Raw genomic sequence first — 19,117 nt, forward strand, 5'->3', positions numbered from 1 at the left:
CATTTATGGACGGCCCCTGACCTAAAGAACCGAAAATAATTATTTATTTATATTCCTAGCTCTTTCGGTAAGGTCACGTTGAAGAGCTAGGAATATGAATTGCTGCAGTCACGAAAGCTTTAAATTAAAAACAAATATTTATTTATTAGAAAAAAAAATTCTCAATCTCCAGCTGCGCCCACAACGACGCCCCCTGGTGGACGAACCGCGCCTGCGTGCCGGCGCTGTCGACGCTGCGGTTGTTGCCATGGGGATGTCGCCGCATAGCAACGCCGGGGGACGCGGAGACAGACGCCGCTCGCGAGACGCGGCCGGGAATCGAGGCCTGCGCCTCGGCTCGCTCAGCTGAGCCTGACTGACTTGGTATTCACACACACCGCGCTGTGCGAGGCGACCTGTGGACAGGGCAAGGCGACGATGATGTCTCTCGAGAGGACGCGGCGCCGACGGGAGGTGACCGGACCCGGCGTGCACGCGGTCGCCCTGGTGAGTAGCCGCCGCAGTCGTTACCCCGGGAGGGGGGACCCCCCCCCTCCGGGGGTAACGACCACGGCGTGGGTAACGTGTTTGTTGTGTACCGCGGGGAGCGGTGGTGCATGCCTGTCGACCCCTCCTTATCAGTGCCCTTACCTTATCACAACGTTCGTCCTGCAAAGTCCCAATCTCAAGGGAGAAACACAAACAAATATACAAAACGTGTGTTTTTTTCGTACTCAATTTCCCAGTGCCAGAATACGGAGTTAAGCCGTGTGGGTTGACAGCTTTGGTAAGTGCAGTGCAGCGCTGCGGAACCCGGCGGACCCGAGTTCCGATTCCCGCTCACGGCCACCAACATCAGTGGCCATCGTCTGTACCAGTCCTGGGTCTGCTCTAGGTCGACTCAGTCTCCAATTAGTAACCTGGTGCGATGTGTAACCGTCGCCACTCGGGAGACGAAGGTGGCCGGGCGTGGTGCTGGCCACCCACCCACCTCGTGTGCTGTGTCGGCCTTCATAGGTGCTCAATAACAGCACTCACTCCTACAGTCTGTTAAGGCTCTACGGGAGATCTTTGTCTTCATTATTATCTGTACAGCCCTTGTTGTCAATCCACTGCTGGATGAGCCCCCACCCCCCACCACTACGCCGTGTAGATCGTGTGGATTGTTTGAACAGACTTCACCAAGTTGGTCAATGCGAGTTGGTGAGGCTATGTTTTACTGCCCACAATGTAGCCCGGCTGCAGCCTGTAACAGCCTGCGGTGCATGGCTCAGCATTGATGCAAGCAAGCTCGACCCTGCTGATGAGATACTCAATGTCGAAACCGGCCCAGATTTTGCTGGCACTGAATAAATAAAACCTGAGCACGGCGCAGTGGTAACAGATGTACTATTAACACTGCCTTATAGCTGATCTTGGTTAATATTAGGGCTGTCTTAAGTAAATTAAACCAGAAAAAAAGGCAGTTGTGTTTTCACAAGAGTTTCAGTGATATGTACTCTCAATAAATAAATGGTTACGTTTCCAGTTTTATATATTTTTTACGTCAAAGTGGTTTCCTGCTCAAACGCGTCTCACGTGTGCAGCCGTGACATTTGTGTTCTTTGTTTAGCATAGTCAGGTTTCCCTGGCACAAGAGGGCTTTTGTCTCAATTGTCCGTCACCTGTTCCGAAATAAAGTTCATGCATTATGTATGGCGGTGTAGATGTTGTGGTAGGTGGCGACATCATTACTAGGAATCATCTGGAAGAGGGGCATTGCTCTAGCATTGTGTAACTTCTTAATGTTAATACGAAAGGCACAATGAGTATGCAACAGGTCATTGGCAAGCACAACAGGATAGTGGGGAGTTTGGGTATTCATGACGTTAACAAAAGAAAATGAATTTCCAGTTGACCGATGACATCCATCACAAACACCAGGAGAGGAATATTTTCTGCACTACTCAGTGTTTTACCTACTGTATCAGCTCATACGTCAACATGATTAACAAGGCCCGCGCAGTCTTCTTGGACCATATGCCGTGGCGGCTGTGGGTTTGCAGAAGTCTTCACCAGCTGAGTAACCATAGTTGGGTTCACGGTCAGGCAGACAGAGGTGGCTCGAGAAACTTTCCAGGGGGGTAGGGGACTGGAGGGGGGAGCGGCGGGGTCACGAACTGTCATTATATAATTAAATAAATATTCCAGAACTGCTCGAAATTGGGGTCTGCGGTTTGACACATTGCAAGATGAAATAGGAGTTTGACGAGTGGTCAAGAATAGTGTCAGCCAAATCAGGGATCGCACCTGAGAGTACAACCACCGCAGAGATTACGAGGGATGACGGTGACGTCGAGAGGCTTTCATCCAGCAGTGGATAGACCACGTTTGATGACGGTGACTCATTTGCCCTGCTTCACAGCGGTACCATCCCTCTACTCACTGTTGTCACACGTTGCTGTGCCTGTGGACCTCGATTGTTCCCAGCGAGAGCGCGGTCCCAGAGTCATGCCCGCCGTGAGCGCACAGGCGAGCGAGCGCTGGCGGCAGCAGGCGCGGGAGGACGCCCTGGCGCTCGTGCAGGCCGACAAGCTCGCGCGCGTCAAGGGCGAGTGGGAGCAGCGGAGCGAGCAGCGTGCCACGCGCTCCACGGTGGACCGCCACCTCTACACCGCCATGCAGGGCCTCAGTCTGTCTCTGCAGGACCGCCGAGAAAGGTTGAGATTTTGCCGAGCGTGAAATACGTTTCTGTGGGGGAGAAACATTTGGCGCCGTGGTGATGTTAACTGCCTCACCTGGTATGCAGGAGGTCGTGGGTTCGATCCCGACCCTAACGCCTGTCTGTATATTTGGAGTTTGCATGTCTCTCTTCCCTTGGTCGCGTGGATTTTTCTCCGGGTTCTACGGTTTTTCCCTCCACGAATAGAATCAACGTGCATTTAGAGTATTTGGCTGTTATACATTTCCACGTGATAAGCCACTTTGTTGAGCTTTCATTTGTGGCCAGGCCACTTCTGAAAAAGAGTTATACAGCTCAGTGGACATTATTTGGTAAAATAAAATAAAATTGTAATAGTTTCAATTTTGATTTAAAGCTTTCGTGACTGCAGGGATTCATATTCTTGGTTCTTTCGGTAAAGTCACCACGTAGAAGGGAAACAATAAAAATATAAAACATGACTACGTGACTTTACCGAAAGAACCAAGAATATGTAATAGTTTTGTTTTATTTCCAGAGGGAATAATTGTGCGAGTGGCACATGTAATGTCACGTGACTGATTAGTCCAGCGGTTCTCAGCCCATGGGAACGCGTCCCCTAAAGAGCCTTTCAGGGGGGCGCAGGCTGCAGCATGGACACAGTGCAGGAACGTTTTTTAATGTGCCTGGGGTACGTCGGCGCCACGTTGGTGACAAAACAAACAAATACACGACATTAAACGAATGCCTTACGATCACCGTGTTGACTATAGGAGTGGGCATGTGATCTCTCTCTCTCTCTCTGTGTTGTGACCTTAGCAACATTAGTTGGGTTTTTGGGGCTGGGGAGGGGGGGCAGAGACTAGTGGTCTTGATTGGGGGGGGGGCTTGATGCTAAAAGGGTTAAAAACCACTGGATTAATCAATTGCTTGTTCCTGACTGATTTCATCAACCGTTCTCCATATTCTTAGGGGGGTGGTAGAGAATGTTGCGTATTTAAGTACGAATGTGAGCTATAAAGTAATAATATATATACATGCATGGGATTTTAGAAAAAGGTTAAAGGATATATTGCATGAGCAGGGATATTTTATTTATCAGCTACATAAATCACCTTGTAAGAATTGAGAGGTCATCTTTACTCTAATTTATGTTGTCACATAGATCAGAGTAATGTGTTGTGGTTTGCATACTACGATGCGAATTCAGTGACCAGAGTTCGATTCCCGCTCACGGCCGTTTATCTGAACCGGTCCTGGACATCTCTGAGGTCGACTCAGCCTCAAACCAGTACCTGGTGTGATGTGTAAACATCGCCACTCGGGAGACAAAGGCGGCCGGGCGTGGTGCTGATCACCCACTCCCTCGTGCACCGTATCGGCCTTCTTAGATGCACGCTCACAGCACTTGCTCAAATGTCTGTTCAGGCTATGCAGGCGATCTTTGTCTTGCCGGGGAGCAGGGCTTAAGCAAGGAAACTCGAAAATAGGTTTCTGCCTCTTGAGTAGAGATGAGTTAGAAACGATGCTCGTCATTTCACGGCAGGATTGCGGTTAAGTGTGACTTGGGCATCTTCCAGCCTATCGCACTCCAGCACCTGCAATGCCGGCTCTGAAACTGAATACCAAAGTAAATTTGCAACAACACCAAACTGAAGAAGTGCTTTACACGGGTAATTGGAATTTTCTTTGCTCATAAACACACGAGTGTGTGTGTGTACAGTAGAACATCTTGCAGCCAGACTAACCAGCGGGGTCGGGGATTTTTCTTGGTGATGGGAAGATCTGGCGTACTGCACACGATTAAATAATTAAACGGTCATTTTTTTTCAAGATGTTTCAATAATCACATTCAAATATAATTGTCTATATTGTCAAATGCATTTTGTTAAGTCAATGAAGATAGAAATATTTTATTTTCATATAAAAAGCCAGAACTGTAGCAGTTTCTGATATATTACTCAGACTTAATTACTTTGAGTTTACGAAATTTCTCACCTTTATAATAATATATTGAGGACTTATGATAAATGCACACATTAGACATTGGTTCACTGTCCACTCTCGAAACTGTCCACTCTTTATAAAGAAAACATCCATAAGCCTATCTCGAATCACTGAAGTATATATTTTTTAAATGCCATTTAGGAACTGCAATGAACTCAACACAAATGTAATGCCATCAGGTCTGGCAAATGTAGTGCCATCAGGACGGGCAGAATGGACGTGGTTTTCTGGAAGACTAAGGAGGTTTCCGCTATCTACATGCCCAGATATGCGTGCCACGTGTGTGCTCCACCGCAGGCTGACGAAGCTGCTGGAGGAGGAGGAACGCGGCTATCTGGAGGAGCTGCAGCGCACGCAGGAGACCACGTTGGAGCGGCAGGCTCGCATGCGCGAGCGCGCCAAGGCCCTGAGGGAGCAGCGCGAGTGTGAGCGGCAGCAGCTGGTCACGCAAAAACTGGATCAGCAGTTTCGGTTGGTGCCGTCTCCCTCGAACATCTGGACGGCTTTGGCAGCACGCGTATGGCCGGAGAAGGCGGAGGGCGTTTCGATCTTGTCCGGGTCGGAGGATAGTGCGTGAATTAGAGATGTGTGGAGTGAAGATATGTGTTGGAGAGAGAGATAGAGAGACCATGCCCATCACTGGATGATTTAGAATTATTTTCTATATCACACTTGCCTCGTGGTGTCACCACCATACCTGCCAGGGTACACCATCACAATAGGACCGATGATTTTGTGGGTCTTACAGGGCCAGATCATTCACAGTATTGAATGATAGCCACTGTTTCATTCGTTGGTATGACGTATTCCGCAAGTGATGACCCAAAAACTTTTTTGTGTTTAGTTTGTTGTCTTTCCCCCGCACCTCCGATTAGCGTGGTTGGCTATGTACGGTGCGAAAGAAGTTCAACATACATACATACAATAGCTGCCATACACTTACACACATTTTTCCACGAGTCGGGCTGCTGTGGCCCAACTCATACAAAACCAACGGGTAAACGTGGCCACCACTGTGCGTGCGTGCGCGTGCTCGCAGAGAGCAGAGCGAGGAGCTTCGCACCGTCCTGTCGCGCTGGCACCAGGACCAGGTGTGCACCGAGCGGCACGTGCAGCTGGCGGAGCGCGACGCCGCGCGACAGCGGGAGCACCAGGAGGAGAGGCTCTTCGCCGAGCTCTGGGAGCGCGACCGCTTGGCCAAGACTGAGCGCGAGGAGAGGCAGGCACTGGAGCGCGCCGAGAGCAACCGCGAGAGCTTGCAGGCGCTGCAGCAACAACGGGCGGCTGCGCAGGAGCAGAGAGAGCAAGCGAAACGACTCAAACAGGAGGAGGCTGAGCTCATGGTGGGACATGTTAAATAATTATCAACCTGCTAGAGTATAGGCCACTTTCTAAATGTTATACTAATTTAGCGGTAATGATTGCAAGATCCTTTTTAACACCATAAATTAATTGAGGGGACCATTTTTGACAGAATCATCTTAACACCTGTATTATTTCCAGAAAGGGTTATTTTTTTAATCAACATACATTCAATTTAATACAAGGATTTCCTGGTGGCATCCGTCCATCGTAAGGGCGTATTCTGACCGAAAGAAACCAGCGACTCTGACCTTTAGCCCAGGTAAAAAAACTGTGGCCTAGTATATTTACCATACTAATCTTGTTGGGTTTCAGAAATGTATAACATTTCTTCGATTTCCTCTGGTTTTTCAGTTGAGAGTTGGGAATACATTCTTTGCAATTAAGAAAAATCCTTGCAACATAATAAACGCCTGAATGTTATTAAGCACTCCAGCTTAGAAAAAATATTGGCCCTGTCCATAGAACAGGCTGGAACTAAGCTTGTATCTAACATACTGAATATATAGAAGAGCTATGAAAAAAATTTGACACACATGCATCATATCTTTTTACACTTGGGCCACTGTAAATTGCAGGGCAAAACTCACTTAATATTTTTTTTACTGAAACCTTTGAAAATTTGTATCTGGATTTTTTTTAAATAGTGCTATATAATTTTTTTCTCGTACTATAAAATAATTTCGATAACTGATTTCCGAAACTTGTTGAAGTGTGCAATGTTTAAGCTTATAGCGCTCACTGGCCACTCCCGCTCGCTTCCGTGAAATATTGTTCTTGCATCGATTGTTTCATGGTCCTAATCTGGGCATTGTGCCCATTTGTATCCCGGCTCTACCCTCATATGCTGTCTTACCTTATCGCATATCTTGAAAGATATGAATTTCAGATGGTTCACGCTTGGTTATGAATAAAAGAACCGAGAGAAAGGAGAAAGCAACATGATGGAAAAATGGGACATCAGTGCCACGATTAACACTCTTCTCCGCAAGTGGCATTGCTTGCGATGCCAAATTTGTAACCGTTTCGCGTGAATTCTTTGTCAGAGGGAGCAGCGGGAGCTTTGCAAAGTGGAGGAGGAGCGCGCCCAGCAGGACAAGCAACGCCAGCGACAGCAGACGCGAGCCATGCTGGACTCGTCCGTGCGGTTCAAGTTGCAGCGGCTGGCACGCGAGCGGCAGGAGGAGATGGATTTGGACATGAGGCTGCTTGAGCAGATGGTGCAGACGTCGAGCAACGAGAGCCAGGACCAGCAGCAACGCAAGGTTGGTCCATCCACTCGTCTCCCACATGGGTAACCTTACTATATAGGGTGCCACAGTGGCGAGATGTTAACTATCTCACCTGGTATGCAGGAGGTTGTGGGTTTAATTCCAACCCTGACACTTGTATATTGGAGTTTGTATGTTATACCCGTGGTTGCATGGATCTTTCTCCGGGTAACATACTCAGGTTTTTCCCTCCACATTTATAAATATGCGTTTAGAGTATTTGGCTGCTATACATTTCCACGTGATAAGCCACTTCGTTGAGCTATCATTTATGGCCAGATTGCTTTTTAAAAAGGGCTATATAGCTCAGTGGGCCTTATCTGGTAAAACAAAAAAAAATCTGTTTTTTTGACAGGGCCATTTCCAGTGGAGCCAGTTTACACAGTCAACAGTTCAATTCCTGCAGCTGCTAAGTAATTTTTTTTGTGGAAATTACTAAATTATGCTATCTGCTGTATACTTTATTCAAATTTATATATTTGTTTTTAATGGTCAATGTGCCCCAGTTGTATCCCAATTGTGTTATCAGCGTCATGTAATCATGTCAAATCTCTCGCAGAGCCGTGCAACTTGGTAGGACTTTCCTGAAAGAGGGTCTTGAGAAGAAGACTCAGTGAGGTTTTTCCTGGATAAGCAAGCGTAATCATAATGACCCCTCATGGGACCTCTCTGGCCAGTATTAAGATATAATAATAGTTTTTACCCTTTCTGGCAATAAAACAGGTGTTAATATGTTAAAACATCAAACTGAAGCCTTTTTCAAGGAATCAGGTCTGCATTAAGCACATATACTTGTGGTGAACATGCAAACAAACAAAAAACATGCCCTGACAGTATATGCATTGTCTTTGAAACCGATTGTTCCACACCAGAGACAGCTTTCTTTAGAGCCTAGTCTCAAACAGTGTTCGATCAGAGGACGCCAAAAAGCGAACAGCACAAAGACAAAGCCACTATCAGGACATTGAGAGCTCAGGGTGAGCAGCCACATCATGGGACCTCCCTGGCCAGTATGGAAATATAAGAATAGGTTTTACAACTTAGGTTTTAACATTTTGACACAACTGTTTTATTGCCAGAAAGGGTAAAACATATTCTTATGAACCCTTCTTGTTAGAGAATGGGCCCTTCATGCTAGAGCTGCCTCCAAAATCCCTTGAAGTGACCTCTAGTTCACAGACTAGGGGGCGGTCAAACTGATATTTAAATTATCAGGATTGGAATTTCGCCAAATTATATGCAGATTTGTTTTTTATTTGATGGATTTTGTGCGTAGCCATTGGTAACTGGGTTGAGACCATCAACTCGTTGCGTGGTTTAATCTCAGGCAGCTGCCTGGATTGGGATCCAGGACCTCAACGGTACCAGCTCGGCACTCTGACCTGAGCCACCCAGCCACCTTCTTGTACACTTTAGTAAGCAATGTAAAGTCCTTCACCAGAGTAGACTATTGCCTAACATTGTCCGAGCACAATTAGAGTTTCAGACTCTCATTAGCCCCTCAGTTAAATAATTCATAATGAATTCATAATGAATTATTTAATGTTTACGTTTCATATATGAAGTCATTTTTCTGGGGTGTGAAGCATTGTTCTTACATAAGCCATTCAATTTATAAACTGCACCCAAGTAACTTCGTAATTCCTTTTGTCAAACGGATCGTTTGTATGGTCATGATGATACAGTAATATGAAATATCCCAGTGGTGTCAAGTGTTGGCAGGTACCTTGAAGTGTTTCCCATAGCATCTCATTAATTCGGCATTCAACTCAAATAAAGTGCAACTGATTTTCTCCAGTCGGGGTAGCCATACTTTCTGCCCATGTCAGCAACAAACCAAAATCTTCATATGGCCGTGAGCCACAGGACATACACACACGGCTTGACACGTGGCTGGTTTACTCAGGCTATTTGGCTGTGGTATTTTTCATTTAGAAATCTGTGGGAGCACCCATGTCTGGCTCCCGCTTCCCTAACTTTCAATTAAAGTTATATTTAAAATCAAACAATAGCCACATCTCTATCGAGATCGCACTTGAACTGCCCAGGCCCCACATGCGACTCATGGGCTACTGTTTAGCAACCCCTTACCTGCGGTGATGATATCGAGCAGTTGACGCATGATGAGCAGGCCACATCAGTGGGTGAATTGAGCCAATGTAGAGTGGATATGGAAACAATTAACTTTTCTTTACTGCTATTGCTATTTTACCAAGGCCCACTGAGCTATATAGCTGTTTTTCAGAAGCGAACTGGCTACAAATGATAGCTCAATAAAGTAGCTTATGACGTGAAAATGTATAGCAGCCAAATAGTCAAAACGCATGTTCTAAATGTGGAGGTAAAAACTGGACAAATCCATGTGACCAAAACTCCAAATATACAGGCGTCAGGGATAGAATCGAACCCATGCCCTCCTGCATACCAGGCGAGGGAGTTAACATCTCGCCACCGTGGCAGTGAGTGGACAGGATGTGTGCAGCTAAGTGTGCTATGCTCGGCTGCTCGTGTTAACAGCGCTGCAATGCAGCCACCGCACAGCCTGCTGATGCCAGGTTTCAATGACCATTTTCACAGATGGAGCTGCGCAAGGAGCAGCAGCTGTACCGTCAGCACTTGGCCCAGCAGGCGGAGGAGGAGCGGCAGTGCGCACGCGAGATGGAGCGCCTGATGGGGGCCGAGCTGGAGCGCATGTGGCGCCGGCGCGAGGAGCAGTGGCGCCTGGAGAAGGAGGCGCGCAACCGCCTCTTCAAGGACGTCATGGACGCACGGAAGCAGCAGATCCAGGAGAAGCGTGCGTGCTGACGTCACAGGCCCAAAGCATGAGTCTACGCAGCCTCGAATAATGACGATCTGATGTGGTGTGTCAGTATACCAGCACGAGGGAGACAAAGGCAGTCGATTGCACCTGAATGCTGGCTCAACCATCCCCTCGTGTTCAATACCTGTTAGTAATCTAACTGAACTATCCCTGCCGCTCTGTAATGTTAAATGTGGAATATAATATTTGTTTGGTGTGTGTGTGGGTGTGGTAAATGGAAGCAGTCGTGTGGCAGTTAGCGAGCTGCGCTACGAACCCGGCGGCCCGCGTTCGATTCCTACTCACGTCCAACACGGCCAACACCGGTCCTGGGCCTCCCCTAGGTCGACTCAGCCTCAAATTACCACTTGCCCTGACAGTCTGTTAAGGCTATACGGGTCGATCTTTGTCTTTGTGCATGTGTGTTGACAGTGGACCGCAATTCGCATAAGCAGCAGGAGCTGATCCAAGATCAAAAGCTGATGGAAGAAGCTGCGAAAGAAAGCAAACGGATTGAGGAAGAGCAGCAAGCCAGGTGAGTAGAGAGCATGACTCCCATTGCAGGTGGTGGGGGGTTCTGTGAAATAGAGCTGCATTTATCGACTATAATAGGTTAATAGATAATTTATTTTTTGATTTAAAGCTTTCGTGACTGCAGTAATTCATATTCTTAGTTTTTTCGGTAAAGTCACGTTGAAGGGAAACAACAAAATAATAATAAAAAATATAAAACAATAAAAAATTCTCACGACGTTTCGACCATAACTCAAACGGTCGTCTTCAGGTGTGTTGGTTTGCATAAATTTATTTTTAAACGGTGCATTTATTTATTTATAAAAACGTTAGCGCCACGCGCAACGATTTGGCAGTTTATTTAGGACTAGTCCATCTATATTCTGAAAAGAGGAGGGGGGAGACGAATTTTTTTTATAATGTATGCTGTCTGAAAGCCACTGTAAGTGTGAACAATCAATTATTATTTTGTTGTTTCCCTTCAACGTGACTTTACCGAAAAAACTAAGAATATAGATAATTTATTGCTTTGATTATTGTAATATAATTAGCATACGCATTTTGTTTGCAGAAACTTGAGTCATTTCCACGCGAGATGCTCAAAACACTATTGCACATCATTGTAAAAAAATTTTCAGGGTGAAGAGCGCGAACTGGGAGCATCAGGCTGCACTGCGGTCTCAGATAGAGCACCAGCAGAGAGTGCACGCAGTCGAGCGCCAGGCGGCACAGCAGGAGCACGAGCAGACGTTGCTGGCCCAGGCCGCCTACCAAGAGAAGCTGCACGACATCCTTTCCCGGCCAGAGTCGGAGAGCAAGCTTGTGCACCCTCTGCGCAGGGTGCAGTCACCCTTCACGCCTCACGGAGGAGGCTCGGCATAGAGCCGGAGCGTATATACATATACAGCTCGGTGCCTAAACACGCACACATTCAGTGAGACGTGGGGGGGTGCCCGGGTGGCTCAAGAGGTCAGAGCGCTGAGTTGGCACAGCTGACATTCTGGGTTCAAATCTGCGATTAAGCCCGGGTTTGCGATTGTAGTGATTTGATGCTCTCAGATTATTCAGCAATGACGGCACACAAAAAGGAAACCCATCAGATTACATTATTGCACTGAGCTTAATTTGGATAAATTCCAGCTCGGAAAATGTCTATTTTGTTTGATTGTCATGTGACAAACAATACTCTGTGTGGCAGGGTGGGTGAGAAAGTGCTGCCCCTTAGTCTGTGGACCAGGGGTCACTTGAACGGAGTTTTGAGGTAGGTCTTTGATACCCGCTTCCGTGGGCCATTCTCTGCACTGCTCTGAGAGCGATCCGAATGGATGTATGTTGAACTTATTTCGCACCGTACGTAGCCAAACCGTGCGAATCGTCTCATGGCTTGATATCCATAGCACAAGTGGGGTAAAATTGGGGGGGGTAAATAAAACAAATTGTGGGACATCGTGTACCTGGTGAAGAGTCATGGTTCTAGTTTGAGGAGGGAATAGACTGCCTTGGGTTTATACAGTCTCAAGATCACATTTTTTTCAGGTGGTTTAAGTTAAATAAAATCCATCAATGGCTTCATCAGATCTTCCTATACCAGAAGGAAATGCATTATCGCGAATCCACAGTACAGTGTGTAAATTAATTAAGAGCAGCCAATTGCACTCATGAAATATTTCCAAATTTCGCTTGATGGTTTATGTACTTCTGTGTCAATTTTGAAATAAAAAAAACTTCTGGTAGTTTTTCTCACGCCAAACTCACAAAGCAATGCCTCTTTTATCGAATGAGTTAAGATGGTTAACCACCACCACTGGAAAAAAAATCTCCAAAATCAGAAAAATGTTGACAGTAAACCTTCCAGAAGGGAGGAGTTAAATATATATGTGCTCTGCTTGTTGCTATTCTTAGTAAGATAAATTACACTGTAGTAACCAGATAAATATGGAAATGTATAGTGACTTGAATCTTTACGTACCGTAATGATATGAACACCATACAAAATACAGATTATTTCTGCTTCTAAAAATGAGTAAAGTGCTAATAAAACGAGAATAACGTCACCTCGGCGAACCGCGAGGAACCCGTGGAACATCTCAACCAAGAAGCGGCTCCTTTGAGATGGAAAACAACGATTAAAGTAGCAGTGCCATCCTTGGCATGCATGGGGGTGAGGTGGGGGGGCGCACCATAGGAAACTTAAAACAAACTTTCAAGAAATATCACTGTGTAACACAATGTTTGTTCCTGGATAGTAAGTGTTATTTCGTAATTGCTTGTGCCTAAAAAGTATAGAAAATGTCGATTATTCCCCACAAACGTTGCTTGTGTGACCAGGACAGTGATATTTTGAAATTTACCTATTTTCAATGAGAAAACGGGAGAATTTGTGTCTTTTCGTTCACATCAAGTCAGAAAAAAACAACATATTAATCAAAATTAACATGTATTTATACTAAAGTAATACATTTAGAAGTGAGCAGTTTTTCGAGATTTACAATTATACTGTAAATCACTTTCACTAATCAGCCCCAAATGTAGTCTCCCATCATGTTCTCGTTATACTACAAAAGAATATTGTCGTGCATATGATAAGCATTGAAACAATAAACAGCATTGGAAGGTTTTTTTTTTAATTTCCTTATGCTCCAAATGAAAAAGATGTTCCGGAAAGTAAATCTCACACACTCTGGTTCTAGTCGGTAAAGTCACGTAGGTAAAAAATAAAACAACAAAAATCATTGAAGTGCTGTCGTCCCGACAGTTCTGTTCCTTCAACTGAAGGCCACTTGTGTTGTGGCCGAAACGTCGTGATTTTTGTTGTTTTAATTTTTTACCTACGTGACTTTACCGAATAGAACCAAAGAGTATGGACCCTTGCAGTCACGAAAGCTTCAAATCTAGAAGGAAGTCTCACCCCAAACTTGTGCACGGTGTCAATAAAGTTATACAGCTGTGGTCACGTGCACAAAGGTCACCCGTATAGCCAGCAAGACTGTTGGGGCAAGTGCTGTTAGCGAGCACCTATTTGAGGCCGGAACGGCACACGAGGGGGTGGGTAGCCACCCCCTCGCCCGGCCACCTTTGTCTCCCTAGTGGCAATGTTTACACATCGCACCAGGTAGCTATTTGAGGCTGAGTCGACCTAGAGGAGGCCCAGGACCGGTTCAAATAATCGTCACCGGTGTTGGCCGTGAGTGGGAATCGAGCTCGGGATGCCAGGTTTGTAGCGCAGCGGGCTAACCGCAGCCCCGCCGCTCCACACACGCACACACACATGCATCCACACACGCACACACATGCATCCACACATGCACGCACATGCATCCACACACGCACACATGCATCCACACACATACACATGCATCCAACAACCGCCATTCGCCACTAGGTGGCGGTGACGTCACCACGACGTTTGTGCCAGGCCATGTGCACCTTGAGGCCACGTGAAGTGTCGAACGCCCGCGGGCAGGTCACGGGGCAGACCCAAGTGCAACGGGTCGACTGACTGAGATAACTGAGATGACTGGCTGATGCACCACCTGTGGCCCCTACTGTGCCAACCTGCTGTGCTTTAGCCACCCGGCGCTCCGCTCGTTGTTGTGAGCGTCGCTCCTCCGCCCTCCGTTGTTATTGGAGGGCGACTGCCTCCAACTGCCCAGTAGCGTCCTTCACGAGCCTCCTCCACAGAGGCCGATCTTGACACCGCTGGTACCAGTCATCGGCAAGTCCACTCAGCTCCACGTCCTCCTGTACCACATCACTCCATCTCTTCTCTAGCCCGTGCCGCGCCCGTTTAGCCCCCTCGATCCGGCCGAACAAAAGCTGTTTCGGCATGCGGTGGCTGGGCATGCGGGCTACATGACCCAGCCATCGCAGCCTTCCCCGCCGGAGGAGCTCGCCGATGGGACCTTGCCCAGATCTTTCAAGGATTTGTGAGCTCCTCACACAATCCAGCCTGGTTAACCCCAGGATGGATCGTAGGCAGGCCAGCCTAAATGTTTCTAACCGGCGAAGATGTTCCATTAAGGGGGTCCACGTTTCGCAAGCGTAGAGAAGGGAGGGAATGACCGTGGCCGAGAAGACCTGAAGAAGCTTCGTGCGGAGCGACAGACCAGGTAGCTTCCACAGCGTTACGCAACCGATGAAAAGATATTGCCGCTCGTCTGATTCGGAGCGAGACCTCTGCTGTTAAACTGGAGCCGGTCATAAGCACACATGCATCCACACACGCACACACATGCATCCACACGCACACACATGCATCCACACACAAATGCATCCACACACACACATGCATCCACACGCACACACATGCATCCACACACACACATGCATCCACACACACACATGCATCCACACACGCACACACACATGCACCCACACGCACACACATGCATCCGCACACACACATGTATCCACACGCACACACACATGCATCCACACACGGAACGAACGAACACACCTACCGGATTATAAGACGCATCCTTAACTTTTGCTTAAAAATGCACAGGAAAAGTGCGTCGTATAATCCGAAGAATGCGGCTGAATATAATCAATTAATTACGGAGGGAAACGAGAACAGACATAATACGGTTGTTACCACAGTATTTTGTGGGTATAACAGAAGCCTTGAAGGTGTATACGGCCACAGGCACATGCCAGATTATACACGCACGCATATGTAACCTTAACGTACATACTCTCTAACATATCTGTAATATTGGTCAACACATGTCGCGATATTAGTGCTAAGTATCGCTAGCATCGTAACTGCGTTGCTTGCAGCGTTTCATATTTGGGGCATTTCCACAAATCAAGCCAACGCACGGTTAACATTACAAAATCATCTTCAATACGTACATATAGGCGGGTCATTAGGGGCCGTCCATAAATGACGTCATGTGCCTAGAGGGGGGGGGGTCAGACATTTGTGACGATGTGTGACGGGGTGGGGGGGGTGAGAAATGTGACGTCACATCAAAATGCGCAACTTTAAATAAATATAGACAACACGTTCTACTCAATGAAATAGACTTTTAAATAAATGTGTTCTCCTACAACATCAGAGTGCAGCGCCACATTAAATACGCACTACAATGAGAATAGTTTAAAGCGATTTGAAGCATGTTTTTTTTTTTTGGGGGGGGGGCAGAGCTTTGTGACGTCATATTTGAGGGGGGGGGCTGACTTTTTGTGACGCCGTGTGACGATGGGGGGGGGGGGGTAAAAAAATCGTCCAAAATCGCGTGACGTCATTTATGGATGGCCCCTTATGAAGGTAGTTCTGTGGTATGTTATAAAATATGGTTTATTTATGGAATAAGTCAACGTTGTGATATGCGAAACCGACGCACCATCACCACCGTCCCAGCGTGGATGGGGGGGAAGAAGTCAGTTCGCCCGAGAACATTCCACAACACGGCATTTTTTTCTCATCAAGAAAGATGCTCATTATTTATACCAGAACTACAATCCTAATTTGCTGAAATTGCCAAGCCCGAGTATAATGTAATTTCATGACTAAACTAATGATTGCCCGCGCCTCTAAAAGGTTATGAAAAGGACGTCCAAATCTGGGAATTGCCCGTTTTAAAACGCTATGCACCACGTGCATTGAACCGCGTAACATTTGACGATGGTTTTAGCTTCACAAACGGAATAACAATCCGCGACTATGAAAACTCAGCGCTAAGTGCGCGTTCCCAAGAATGGCCAGCAGAGAGCGCAATTAACATTGGCTGGAGCGTATCGAACAGAGAGGTGGGGGAGCGGTGGCACAGTGGTTAGCGCACTAAGCTGTGAACCCCAAAAACATACATATTCTTGGTTCTTTCGGTAAAGTCATGTAGATAGAAATTTTAAATAAAAATAATAAAATTAAAAAGAATCAATTGAAAATAATAAAAGCAAAAAACCCACGATAACATAAATCTTGACTTAAAGCTTTCGTGACTGCAGGAATTCATATTCTTGGGTCCTTTGGTAAAGTCACGTAGATAGGTGACTTTACCGAAAGACCCAAGAAGGTGGATAACATACATGTCAACCCATACGGTTTACCCGTATTGTTGTCCGGGGAAATTGAGTTTTCAGGTCCATATGGCGTACAACCGTTTCAATACAGGCAAAAAGCCTAATGTTTAGTCTATTTGTTTGTGTTTCTCCCTTGTGATGGAACTTTGTAGGATGAACGTTGAGCTTTATAAGGGCACGGGGTGACCAATAAGGTTTGAATTGGTCTGTAATAAGGTGGGCACTGATAAGGGGTTGACAGGTATGCGAAAACTTGAGTTCATCGCAACATATCCCGGCCACGGCAATTGTCCCCGGCTGTCCACAAAGTCAAGTCAGCCTGAATCGAGTGGCACTCAGCGAACGACAGGCTGGTTTGACAGATTCCGGCACACCCTCGGTGGCTTAATTATAGTCGCGGCATCCGCACCAACCAACTCAGTACCTGACAACATTAAAGAACCATTTCCCCTAGTCCCTGGAGCAGACGCTGAACCTGAAAAAAAACCCCTCGACATCTCGTCAAGTGTCTCGGAGACTTCAATGCCTGCCTCTGGCGTTGCCAGGAGATGGCCTTCGACCTGTGATCGGTCCACGTGGTGCGCGGCATCCCCCGAACGCCAACTCACAAAGGCTCCACTCAGTTGTGTGAAAGAAATGGGGCTCGGAATAGGTGGCACGTGGTTCCAGTGCCGCGGCATTTCAGAGGCATTCCTGGATTTCAAATGACGGCCACACACAGAAATAAATTGACCGCATACTTATCAACTCCAGATGGCACGCTCTGCAAACTTGCAAGCGTTTACTGCAGCCTGGGGTCTGACCCAGACCACCGCCCCGTTATCGTAACTATCATCAGTATAAAGATTAAACGAGTGACCATCTCCAATACCCCCCCCCCCCCCCCCCGCTATATCAAACAACTATCAGACCTATCTTTCGAACAAGAAGTACACATACTCTTTGGTTATTTCGGTAAAATCACGTAGGTATAAAATAAGATAAATCACGAAACCTTTCCAACCTGATGACGGACGCTTGTGTTGTGCCCGAAAAGTCGTGATTTATTTTCTTTTATACCTACGTGACTTTACCGAAATAACCAAAGAGTATGGATTCCTACAGTCACGAAAGCTTCAAATCAAGAAAGAAGTACACAGTCAACGGTAACAACCGATGTTCTGCTCCCTCTGAAGAGACACGGACAGATTGGGACCAGTTTCGAGACTCTGTAAAAAGAAAGTCCCCCCAAGACCTTCCTCGGAACCTGTTACACCGTGAGAATGGAATGGATTAGTGATAAAAACATGGTGCTTAAATTGAGAGAAAATGCAAAACACGGGTCAAAGGGTCCAACGAAGACTACAAAGGACAGGAGAAGGCAATGGAAGACCCCAGATGCGGTATGAGCGCCCGAGGCGGGCTGATGAGAAAGCAGCACCAGCGGAGCAAAGACCTCTCCACGGGCAAAATGCAATGGTAACCTTCCATCAACTTGAGTCACCTCCGGGGAGCCGACGGCAACGTTTCCTGACCAATTGCAGATGTTAGTCGCCACCCGGTGAGCGACTGGAGGCAGCACCTAGCATGTGGGTAAAAAAACAACAACGACGAAGCTTTGGCCGTGGAAATGAACTGGGCGAAATCCAAAATACAGGCCACGGAAGAGCAGCCACACGACCTGAACGAAGCGCGCATAGCGAGCATCGATATTGAAGTGGTGGAAGTCATTCGCATGCCTCGACCGCAACCTACTACCAACAGCGAGGCAGACATTAAAAGACGAATCTCAATTGCGCGAAAGTTAGTTAACAACGGCAACAAGGATTAATTCTAGATTTTAAGTTTTAGTGACTGCAAGGATCTTTGGTTCTTTCGGTAAAGTCACGTAGATGAAAAATAATAATAATGAAAATATCTAAATTAAATCACGACGTTTCGGGCGCAACACAAGCGTCCGTCATCAGGTCGGAAAGCATGAGTAAAGAGTATAGGCAACAAAGATGATTCTGCCTCTGCAACGCCTCCATCCTCCCCGTGCTGCTGCTGCTTGCGTATGGCGGTCAGTTTAACGCGTATGGCTTTTGCGATCAATGTTATTATTCACGATAAAGGTTTGATGGGTTGGGATCGCGTAAATATAAATGTGTCGTTAACCCACCACCACCCGACACATTACTGTGTGTCTGTGAAGGATTCTGCGCGCCCACACCGGCGAACGACATCGCCACCCTCGCCCGAGCTCAGTCGTCGTGACAGCATCGTCTCATCTCCTCCTCCTCTGGGCGACGACTGAAACGGTGAGGGTCAATGAGACTTCGCCTCCCACGGGACCCACGTTGCCCCCTCGGCCGATCGCACCAAGAGCCCTGCGCTCCACAATCGTCATCATCAACATCATCATCGTCATCAACATCGTCATCAACATTGTCGTTTTTTCCCAGGATTTTTCTGTTGCGTGTAGTCACTTTAAGATGTTTCTTGTTCATGTTTTTGTTT

General features: G+C 46.8%; 1 protein-coding gene across 1 annotated transcript; it reads left to right on the forward strand.

The window, feature by feature from the left end:
• The first annotated feature begins 230 nt into the window (after nt 1-230).
• Nucleotides 231-12,362, forward strand: LOC116942208 (cilia- and flagella-associated protein 53-like). Its single transcript, XM_032953895.2, has 8 exons — nt 231-486; nt 2,449-2,678; nt 4,964-5,137; nt 5,706-6,009; nt 7,075-7,293; nt 9,877-10,093; nt 10,532-10,634; nt 11,251-12,362. The coding sequence occupies exons 1-8, from the start codon at nt 418-420 to the stop codon at nt 11,492-11,494; spliced, it is 1,560 nt and encodes a 519-aa protein (XP_032809786.1). The 5' UTR covers nt 231-417; the 3' UTR covers nt 11,495-12,362.
• Nucleotides 12,363-19,117: the final 6,755 nt, after the last annotated feature.

This window comes from Petromyzon marinus, chromosome 13, assembly GCF_048934315.1.
Source record: "Petromyzon marinus isolate PM22_M1 ecotype Great Lakes invasive population chromosome 13, UKy_Petmar_22M1.pri1.0, whole genome shotgun sequence".
NCBI classification, from domain to species: domain Eukaryota; kingdom Metazoa; phylum Chordata; class Hyperoartia; order Petromyzontiformes; family Petromyzontidae; genus Petromyzon; species Petromyzon marinus.